This window comes from Microtus ochrogaster, unplaced genomic scaffold (assembly GCF_000317375.1).
Source record: "Microtus ochrogaster isolate Prairie Vole_2 unplaced genomic scaffold, MicOch1.0 UNK103, whole genome shotgun sequence".
NCBI classification, from domain to species: domain Eukaryota; kingdom Metazoa; phylum Chordata; class Mammalia; order Rodentia; family Cricetidae; genus Microtus; species Microtus ochrogaster.
In genome coordinates, this window is record NW_004949201.1 from 685,387 (window position 1) to 695,461 (window position 10,075).

At 46.9% G+C, this 10,075-nt stretch overlaps 1 protein-coding gene across 3 annotated transcripts in view; it reads left to right on the plus strand.

The window, feature by feature from the left end:
- The first annotated feature begins 1,719 nt into the window (after positions 1-1,719).
- Samd4b (sterile alpha motif domain containing 4B) overlaps positions 1,720-10,075 on the plus strand; it is a 27,053-nt gene continuing 18,697 nt past the window's right edge. For 2 of the 3 annotated variants that reach the window (XM_005371282.3, XM_013355196.2), the window contains exon 1: positions 1,720-2,118. In XM_005371282.3, the coding sequence (XP_005371339.1) occupies positions 1,923-2,118 (196 nt within the window). In that variant the 5' untranslated portion in view covers positions 1,720-1,922. Of the gene's footprint in view, positions 2,119-9,410; positions 9,487-10,075 lie in introns of those variants that run through there. The other variant, XM_026778063.1, reaches the window with a different exon arrangement.

Sequence of the window (10,075 nt, forward strand, 5' to 3'; positions counted from 1 at the left end):
TTTCTCTGTGGTTTTGGAGCCTGTCCTGGAACTAGCTCTTGTAGACCAGGCTGGTCTCGAACTCACAGAGATCCGCCTGCCTCTGCTTCCCGAGTGCTTGGATTAAAGGCGTGCGCCACCACCGCCCGGCCTCCTTTAAAATTATTGATGGGAGACCTGTGTAACTTGGAACAAAGTTCACTTTCTCTCATCCTTTTCCCCACTGCTTCCATCAAAAAGAACTGACAGCTATACTAGTTTGTTCTCTTTTGAGATCCAACCAGGCTTTTTCAAGGCTACTTAGCCATATACAGCTATCTCCAACAGGGTGTGTAAGGCCAGGATAATGGGAGCCACGTCCTAAAGCCTGGGCCCTGCAGGTTCTATACACTGTAGGTCTGTGTATAGTTCTTAGTTCTTGGGCAGCCCTAGGGGAATGGAACTTAGGGCACTGTTTGCAAGAGACAGATGGGGGAAATGTTGAGTGGTTACTTTAAGCTCTAGACACTTGAGAAAGGCCTCTAGAAACAAGTTAACCGAAAATTAGACCTGCTGTTTGCCCACTTCAAACAACTTTTTAGTCCCTGCTTAAGAATTTGGACATTTTCTTATTTGAGTGTCTTTGCTGCTGCTGTTGACAGTTTCTCTGTCTAGTCCTGACTGTCCTGGAACTCACTCTGTAGAGCAGAATGGCCTCAAACTCAGAGAGACTTGCCTGCTTCTGCCACCCTAGGATTAAAAGTATATTCCACCACTGCCCAACCAAGTGTCCTTGCTTTTTATTCTGCCTCATTCCCTTCAAGTTGGTACTCTGTTGTCTCTTGGATAACATTCTGGTGCTCTGAAAATCAAGGGTCTTCCACGTTGGAGTCTGGGGCTGAGGTTGACTTCAAGGACTGAAGAGGAGGGCTTCGGGTGGTGGGGGGACCTTGTTGTAGAAAGGTGGAGACTTAGAGTTCAGAGCCAAGTCTGTTCCAGAGTAGAAGAGCTGTGTTGAAGGGCGTGAGATCCCTTCACGGTGGTGATCTTTAAACAGGTCTGTCCATGTTTGTGCCCCAAGGCTCATATTTATCAGCTAGTTTGTGACCAGATTGTTATCTGCTGTCAACATGTACTATCTGCATACCTGGGGTATCTCCTGCATTCACCATCCCACCTTCCACCCTTGAGTCAGAATTGATGGTTTTGGTTAATTAGGGAGCTTGCTGATGAGCCGTCACTGTCTAGCTCTGAGAGGAGTCAGCCGGAGACTAACAAGGTCAGGAGATGTGTTCCGGGTCATGTGTCTGTTTTGTCATGTCACCTTGAGCCAGACCTTCCTTCCTTCAGATCTTTTCCCAAATGCACAGCATCTCTTCCTTCCTGTTTCTGTACACCCTTCTGACTTAATCTTTGATTTGGGTCAACCTCCTTTGGTTCTGTGCTGTCCAGTTGTGAGACAGTTCTTCCCCTTAGTCTCTGAGGGTCTGGTCTTGAAATGCCGGTCATACCTGTTTCCTGAGTCCACAGTTAGAGAGGAGCTGGTTCATTGTCTGAGGGTCTGGTCTTGGGGTGCCAGTCATGCCTGTTCCCTGGGTCCACAGTTGGAGAGGAGCTGGTTCAGTGTTTGCTACTGGCTTCATCTTTCTCCCAAAAACTTAGAAGAAACTCCATGAAACATGAACAGTATCCTCAGCCCATATTCATCATAACATTTTAAGCCCTGCACTTCCTCTGATCCCTTTGCTTTCTTTTCCAGGAGCCTGGAGAGGTGTGGCTGGACCAAGACCTCCCCTGATGTAAGCAGGCTCCCTCCTCCCCCACCACCCGTTGCCACCACGCCAGGGGACATCCTCAAGCCCTGGCCCTTAGGGGAGAGGTAACAGGAGCCCAGAGCCGAGACCATGTGACGGCGCTGGCCCTTGCCACCGCCGTCCCCCAACCCTGGCCCCAGGCCTGGCACCATGATGTTCCGAGACCAAGTAGGCATCCTCGCTAGCTGGTTCAAGGGCTGGAATGAATGTGAGCAGACAGTGGCTCTGCTGTCGCTTCTGAAGCGGGTCACCCGTACCCAAGCCCGCTTTCTGCAGCTCTGCCTGGAGCACTCGCTGGCAGACTGCAATGATATCCACCTGCTGGAGTCAGAGGCCAACAGTGCTGGTGAGTGTCTGCCCCTAGAGATGGGAGTACAGTGGGGAGAGCAAGAGCAGGTGCCAGATGCTATGGAGACCAACAACAGTGGTGCTGAGAAATGTCTGTTCTGTGCTTCTCTGCTCTCCTGGGGCTGTGTTGTTGTCAGCTTTCTTTCTTCAGATGTGGAACGGGGATTCCCAGGAGGGCAATACAAACTGGAACTGCCCATATAGAGGAAGGGTGGTGTTGGGTAGCTTGTATGAGCTGCCAAAAGGAACAGGCAAGTCATGAAGTGACATGGTGGAAGGTGAGTGATGATTTGTTTTCCTGGCTCTAGGACACCAGAGCTAGGAAAGGATCTCAGAACTCATAGAAGAGGCTGTCTGTGCTAGGTTCACCTCCAAAAGTAGATTGGCCACAGGCACGACAGCTCCAAGAGAGTTCCCTAAGTACCCAGTGGAGAGGCACTCTGTCCACTGAAGCTGGCACTGGGATGGGTGAGCCAGACATCCTTAGAACCCGTCCCTAGAATTCAGGAACAGTCAATCAGTCCAGAGAACCATCTCAAGGGCTACTGCTAAAACATAGGTCCTTCTGAGCCTTGACATCTAGCTGGGTGCAACACTGCTGATCTCAGTGACACAGGTGGGAGATGGAGGTCAGAGAAGGGGGAGAGTTGTGGATAACAAAATTTAGCTGGGATGGGAACTAAGGGACCCCTTGTAGCCTCATAACAGCAGTTCCCGTGGACCCTTTGCAGGCCAAGTGCCCCTTAACCTGTATCAGGTCATCTGATGTCTCTTGAGTCACATTGTCTAGGCTGAAGTCATAGTTATTATTTGCCATAATAATGCCTCAATTTCCTCATCTTTAAAGATGGTAATTCCACATATGTTTAGGGTGCTTCTGAGGAGCCAGTGAGTTCATGCAGGTGGAGTGCCTGGTAAGCAGTAAATACTTAGTAACTGTCCATTGTCTTTATTGTCAGTCACGCTTATATTCCTCAGAACTACCCTATGAGATTAGTACTGTTATCATCCGTATTTTATATGGGAGGACTCCAACATGTGTTTCTAAGATTGGGATTTAGGGAACCACAGAGCTACCTGGCCTCTGTTAACTCTCCAGGCCCAGTCATCATAGAAATACCGTTATTTCTTACTGAATTGGATATACAAGCTACAGAAGCATCATGGCACAACAGAAGATAGTTACATAGATTAGGAGTCATGTTGGCCTGATGTTCATCAGGCAGATAAAGAGCAGTCAGAGCCCAGCTTAGCCATAGCAGACTTAGAGCTCAGCAGTCTCCCACCCTTGCCAGCTTCTCCACCAGGAAAAAAGGCTCCCCTGCTCTGGAACGCAAGGATGGAGGTCTGTGTAGGCGCTACCCACACTGGAGAGATGAGGTGGTGTTCCTTTGGAATAAGCCTGTGTTTTATGCAGTTTCATCCCACCCCTACTACCCTGTCCTGAGCACCAACCTTATCTGTTTATCAGGTCAGCTGTATACTTTGCTGTTGTTGATTTTTTTTTAAATGAGGGACCATATTTGTTTATTTATTATGTATACAATAGTCTGTCTGTGTGTATGTCTGCAGGCCAGAAGAGGGCACCAGACCTCATTACAGATCGTTGTGAGCCACCATGTGGTTGCTGGGAATTGAACTTAGAACCTCTGGAAGAGCAGGCAATGCTCTTAACCACTGAGCCATCTCTCCAGCCCTGCTGCTGTTGACTTGAGAGCACTTTCAGGGTTTTCATTCTTTTCAGAACTTCCAAGTAAAACCAGTTGTTGCAGAAGGTTAAAGGTGGGGTCTCCTTGCCCTATTCTCATGTTCTATGAGATGATTTGTGCAATACAAGTAAAGACATTTCCTCTTAATTTTGCCATGTTACGGGTGGGGTGGTTATTTGTGTGTTTTGAAACAAGGTCCCATTTTGCAGCCCTACCTGGCCTGGAACTCTCTATATAGACCAGGCTGGCCTCAAACTCACAGATCCACTTGCTTCTGCTTCCTGGGTGCTGGAATTAAAGGTGTGTACCCCAACTCTTGGCCTTTTTTTTTTTTTTTTTTTTTTTTGATTTTTCGAGACAGGGTTTCTCCATAGCTTTTGGAGCCTGTCCTGGCACTAGCTCTCGTAGACCAGGCTGACCTCGAACTCACAGAGATCCGCCTGTCTCTGCCTCCCGAGTGCTGGGATTAAAGGCGTGCGCAACCATCACCCGGATTGGCCTTTTTAAAAAAAAAAAAAATAGTTTTGTTTGTTTTTGAGACAGTTTCTCTGTGTAACAGCCCTGGATATCCTGCAACTCTTTGTAGACCAGGCTGGCTTCAGACTTAGAGATCGCCTACCTCTGCTTCCTGAGTGCTGGGATTAAAGGCGTGCGCAACCATCACCCGGATTGGCCTTTTTTTTAAAAAAAAAAAAAAATAGTTTTGTTTGTTTTTGAGACAGTTTCTCTGTGTAACAGCCCTGGATATCCTGCAACTCTTTGTAGACCAGGCTGGCTTCAGACTTAGAGATCGCCTACCTCTGCTTCCTGAGTGCTGGGATTAAAGGCATGCACCACCACTACCACCACAACATTCGCTGATAGTTTTATTTTAAATATATATTTATTTCTTACATATGATGTTCTATCTGCATGTATGCCTGTAGCCAGAAGAGGGTGCCAGCTCTCATTACAGATGGTTGTGAGCCACCATGTTGTTGCTGGGAATTGAACTCAGTACCTCTGGAAAAGCACCCAATGCTGTTAACCACTGAACCATCTTTCTTTTTTTTTTTTTATTTTTTTTTTGAACCATCTTTCTAACCTCATAGTTTTTTGTTTTTGTTTTTTTTTTTTTTTTGAGACAGGATCTCAGCCAATAGGCCATTGGGCTTGCAGTGCAGTGACTCTGCCTGTTTAGTCTGGAGTTACAGGCCTGGGCACTCATGCTTCCAGTAACCTTGTCTTTATTGTTGTCTAACCCTCATGGCACCTGTAAGGAAAGTCTGTTTTATGAATGGGGAAGCTAAGTGACTGCCCTGAGATACAAAATAAGCTAGAGCAGTGATTCTCAACCTTCCTAATGCTACGACCCTTTAATACAGTTTTGATATACACATAACTCATGTTGTGATGTCCTCCAACCATAAAATTATTATTCTCTGTAGCTTTGAAGCCTGTCCTGGAAGTAGCTCTTGTAGACCAGGCTGGCCTTGAACTCAAAAAGATCCGCCTGCCTCCCCCTCCCCAAGTGCTGGGATTAAAGGTGTGCGCCACCACTGCCCGGCAGCATAAAATTATTTTGTTACTACTTCATAATTGTAATTTTGCTGCCATTATGAATCATAGTATAAATATCTGATATGCAGGAGGATATCTGCTATGCGACCCCCAGAGGGTTCACAACCCACAGATTGAAACCTGCAGGGCTGGAGGGTAGGAATCAAATTTGACTTGGGAGCAGTTGCTGCTAGCTCTGTCTGCCACTTGGTTTTGCTCTTCCAGGCTGTAGTAAGGACCTTTTAAGCAGCTCTAGGATGAATCCCTAGGTGACTCTGGAATGCCTACTTTGGAAGTATTTCTAAAGTATTTGCTCTTACCACATTGCCAGTGAACAATATTCTATAAAAATAGTGGAGGTTCTTGCTTTCTTTTGTTTGTTTTTTGTTTTGGGGTTTTTTTGTTTGTTTTTTGTTTTTTTCCAAGCAGGACTTCTCTATGTGGCCCTGGCTATCCTGAAACTCACTTTGTAGACTAGGCTGGCCATGAACGCACAGAGATCTGCCTGCCTCTGTCCCCCAAAAGCTGGAATTAAAAGTGTGTGCCATCATGCCTGGCTGTGAAGGCCCCTTTCTAAACAGTTGCATTGGCATTTTGGGGAGAGCTCAGCCAGGGCTGGAGGATTACTGTGGAATGAATTGTATGATGGTGAATATACGAATCAAGGTCTTACATCCCTGTCATGTTTTCAATGAAGCTGGCACTTGATGTGTAGAGAGGTAAGGAAAACAGAATGAGGGAAGAGGGGGAGGCCTTTGCATATCTCATAGTGGGCAGGAAGGGTGCTTGCCAGGATTATAGCAAAACATCACTTGTAGGGAATTGTTCATGGGTAAGTCTGTGAGGCCTTGAATGCTTCTTCCTAATGAATGTGAGATCTTTAAGACTAAAGAGGTGGCATCTCCTGTCAGTTACACCCTTAGGTAGACTCCTCCACTCTCCTGCTTGTTTCTACCTCTTAGAACTGGAATCTGGCTCTTGGGAGGAACTCTCTCTGATATTTCTTTTGTTCTACTCATTATGGCTCTTCATGGCTTTGTGTTTCTCACACTTGTGTCATCGGAATCTGGAATGACTAAAATCCAGATTCTCAATTTTCACCTCCCCAGACACAGTAAGTGAGACTCCCGAGGGAATGGGCCTAAGAGAGGGATCTGGGAACTAGGTTCTTTTGGGGGGGGGAGAGGGGGACGAGACAGGGTTTCTCTGTGTGGTCCTGACTATTCTGGAACTTGCCATTTTGGAACAAGACCAGGTTGGCTTCTAATTCACAGATCCGCCAGTCTCTGTCTCCTCGGTGCTGGGATTAAAGGCGTGAACCATTGCCACCTGCACCTACTGGGATCCAGGTTCTTGTAATGACCAAGGTGATCCATGTCCTTTGGTCCATCTATATACTCGTCTTGGAATGGCAGGCACATGAGGGTTCTAGATCTAGGTCTGCAGCCTTGGCTATGAGTACATGTGCCATAATGGGCTTAGCCATTCTGAGCATACTACTTTCTTTGTGGAGGAGGTTCCAGCACATTCTAGAGCAATAGCTCTTAGTATCTAACACATAGTAGGATGTAGTTGAGTGTAGAGAGATTGCTTAGCAAATGTGAAGCTGTGAGTTCTTTCCTCAGCACTAACAAAAATAAATTAAAATATAATAAGTGCCCTCCTCATGGTATCTGCCCCTTTTCTGCCCTCCCCAGAAAGAGTCATACTTACCCAACTAGCCAAATCTTGAGTTCATTTGTCCTAATAGTCCTTAATTAAGAGGCACCTATTCCAGTGGAAGTTTCTCTGAATCTCTTAAGATCTCCTCAGATCAGGATGCCTAAGGAGTAAGAGAGGCCCTGCTGCCTCCTCCAGTTCTCCAGTACGACCTCTGGGTTTGAGTCTTGGCTGTCCATCTCCCTGGATTCATAGATAATCCAGGGAGCTGAGAGAAATTGACCTTAGTATGTTCTAGTCTTGACTTCATGCTACAGTCCCCTAGGAACTTTTCAAAAATAATAGACCTAGTGTTCTCTTAGATCTAACACTCCAGGATTGGTTCTGATATTCACCCTGTGGCGAAGCACTGGGCTGGGTGCTGGTGCTGCTACTGATTCTGGATCTATCCAGGAAGGTGGTGAGTGAGCAGTCATGTGAATGACTTAGAGAAGAAGGGAAATGGATTTACTGCTGTGGAAAAGGACTCCGCCCAGGCCTGCCCTTCCACTTAAGCATCTGGGAGGGCATGCAGATATTCCCCACCCCTGTTAGGTTGCCATGTAGGTTTTAAGGAAACAGAATCTGAGGTAACATCCAAGACCAGAAAAGAAAAGCGGGACTCCAGGTCCCTGAGCAGGGGAGAAGAGTATCTTAGTTTGCCTTCTATTGCTGTGATAAAACATTGATCAAAAGCACCTTGGGGAGGGAAGGATTTATTCATCTTATGGTCCATCCTAAAGGGATATCAAGGCAGGAACTGAAGCAGATACCACTGAAGAACACTGCTTACTGGCCTTTTCCTCAGTAGCTTGCTTGACCTGCCTTCTTATACCTGCCTACAGTGGTCTGGGCTCACCCATAGAAAATAAATCAAGAAAATGTCTTACAGGCCAGTCTTCTGAGAATCCTTTTTCTAGTTTGTATTAGGTTGACAAAACAACAACCACCAACCAGGACTGAGAGGTCTAGGATTCCCACTTGTTACCATCCCTACTTCTCCCGGCTCTCTTTCTTACTGAGTATTCCTTGGGCCATAAGGGTGTTCCCATGGAGTCCTGTGGTAGGAGGAGATTGAGCCTAGGCAGCTAAAATCTCTTCTTCCTTATCCTATGGCTTCCTGGGCTACATTTCCTGCGCTTCTCATGTCCAGTCTTCTGAGTCAGTCCCCATATCTAGCAAGTTGAAGCCTCTCCCTCTCTGGCTCTGTGAATTTGGGTGGGGAAACTGAGGTCAGAAGGGACCATGGCAAGTGAGTCATCAGAGCTCATCCTCTGATGCCCCCACCCTTCCCTTTCAGGCTCTACTGGCATAGTTCATCAAACAAAAATGTGAACCTCTGGTTCTCCCTGATGTCTGTGTTAACTGGGGTAAGCCAGAGAAGGGTATGTCTGGAACCAAACCCCAGCCCCTCTGACTAGTGCCAGAGGCCAGCATGATTGTTGCAATAGCTAAGCACATAAAAATGGGTTTGCTCTTATGATCGTCTCAAAGATATATTTGGCTCCTATGATTTGCCAGAATCCAGGGTCATGACCTACTTAGCTTGGGTTGTCTGACCAGTCTACCCTGTGGCCGCTGTGCTAAGGAGGGCACTCACACAGTCTCCTTTACTCTCTCTCTGTCCTCAGAGTCCAAAATTGCAGTTAGGAGAGAAGCAACTGCTGGCATCCCAGCATTGCTTGGTCCCCCAACCCCAGTCCACCCATCTCCAGAATTTCATCACTACAAATTATGCTTCTAACTCTAAGGCCAGACATGTGTCTGGTTTTGGTAAATAATTTTGTAAAATTCCCCACCCCTGTGGGGAATTTTAAGGGGGAGTCCCAGATGTTCTCTGCTAAGTGAACCACTAGCTCAGCACCTCTGAGTCAACCTGGAAGATTTCTACTCAGGAGCAGTGGAGGTGAGGGTTTGTGTGCTGAGAACATGCTCATGCCAGGTGTTTTGCGCCCTTCTGTTGACTCTCTGCAACCCTGTCACCTCAGGACTTTAACAGCCAGCATTATATAGACAAATGACCAAGATTCAGAGAATGTAAAGAACTGGCTCATGGATACAGTGTACTAAGTCATGGAAACAGAAATTTTTTGTTTGTTTGTTTTTTGTTTTTATATTTTGTCTTTTTTGAGACAGGGCTTCTCTGTGTAGCTCTGGCTGTCCTGGAACTTGCTTTGTAGACCAGACTGGCCCTGAACTCACAGATCCACCTGGGATTAAAGATCTGAGCTGGGATTAAAGGTATGTGCTACCACTGCCCAGCTCAGATTTTTTACCCAGGCAGGTTTTTCCTTTTGAACTTACAGAATATGCTCTGCCAGAACTTAAGGCGAATGACTGAATTTGTGAGATCCCAGAGAGGGCACACTATCCACAGACACCACTACCTACCAACAGACCATCTGGGTTCAATTGTGCAGGTATTCATTGGGCCCCTGCTCTACCTTAATTCTGGGCCAAAGTTTTTTGATCTGGGCTGGAAACTAGAAGTTCGTCTCCACCCGTTATCTGCAGCCCCAGCTGTGCTCACCCCAAGGGGCCTGAGGCTGTGCACATTCCTTGGATTCATTACAGTGCTCATTGATGCTTCCCAGTCCTGGGAGGCCCGCCCTTCCCACCACCACCACTCAGACACATGAACACACATTTCCCCAGGGTTAGCCTTCATTGGTCCAAAACTACTCTCCTTTCTGGGCAGTAGAACAAGGTCCTTCTTTGAGCCCAACCCTTGAAACTATTCTGTCACGTCCCTGGCAGTACCAGAGGAGAAGCTGCATCCCGTAGCCCTGGGGTCCTGGCAGTACTCTGGGAGTGGGGGAAGGTTTAGACAAGGCTTCTCTGTGTCCTAGATGCCTCTGGCTACACTGTAAGGCCTCAACAACAGCAATTGAGAAGTCAGGGTAGGGATGAAGGGGCTGGCTGATTACAAGAGGAGCATGGAGAGAAACACCCGTCACTGAGCCACATCCTGCACATTTACTACATGCAGACTGTTAATCTTTTTTTTTT